This window comes from Cariama cristata, unplaced genomic scaffold (assembly GCF_000690535.1).
Source record: "Cariama cristata isolate BGI_N322 unplaced genomic scaffold, ASM69053v1 scaffold27429, whole genome shotgun sequence".
In the NCBI taxonomy this organism is placed as follows: domain Eukaryota; kingdom Metazoa; phylum Chordata; class Aves; order Cariamiformes; family Cariamidae; genus Cariama; species Cariama cristata.
This window is the reverse complement of record NW_009635669.1, coordinates 8,137-8,470: the sequence shown is the minus strand read 5'-3', so window position 1 is coordinate 8,470 and position 334 is coordinate 8,137. Positions and strand designations below refer to the sequence as shown.

Below are 334 nucleotides of genomic sequence, written 5' to 3'. Positions count from 1 at the left end.
CCCCTCGCTTCAGGGACATAGCCCGGCTCCCAGAGACCCACCAAGGGGGGGGAGCACCCCCTCTGCTGCCTGTCTTTGCTCCATGCCCCCCCACCCCGTGCAGCTCCCCTGCCCCGTTACCTTTGTGTCTGATCAGGTAGTGTCCCAACACGATGAGAAGACTGAGTAGGAGGAAGACAATGACGGCAACCACCCCACCGATCACCGCATGGTATGTGCTGGAGGTCGAGGGCACCGGGCTGGCATCTGCCCAGATGGCAAAGGGAGAGAAAACAGAGAGAAGGAGACGCTGCAGACCCTGCTGCGTGGCAGAGGCTGGGGGCCGGCGCACGGG

The 334-nt window shown here is 63.8% G+C and overlaps 1 protein-coding gene across 1 annotated transcript in view; it reads right to left on the bottom strand.

The window, feature by feature from the left end:
• CADM3 (cell adhesion molecule 3) overlaps positions 1-334 on the bottom strand; it is a gene marked incomplete at its 5' end in the record, with an annotated part of 7,634 nt that overhangs the window by 1,564 nt on the left and 5,736 nt on the right. Inside the window, one exon of the mRNA XM_009707635.1 lies at positions 121-246. Coding sequence (XP_009705937.1) covers positions 121-246 — 126 coding nt within the window. The remainder of the gene's footprint in view (positions 1-120; positions 247-334) is intronic.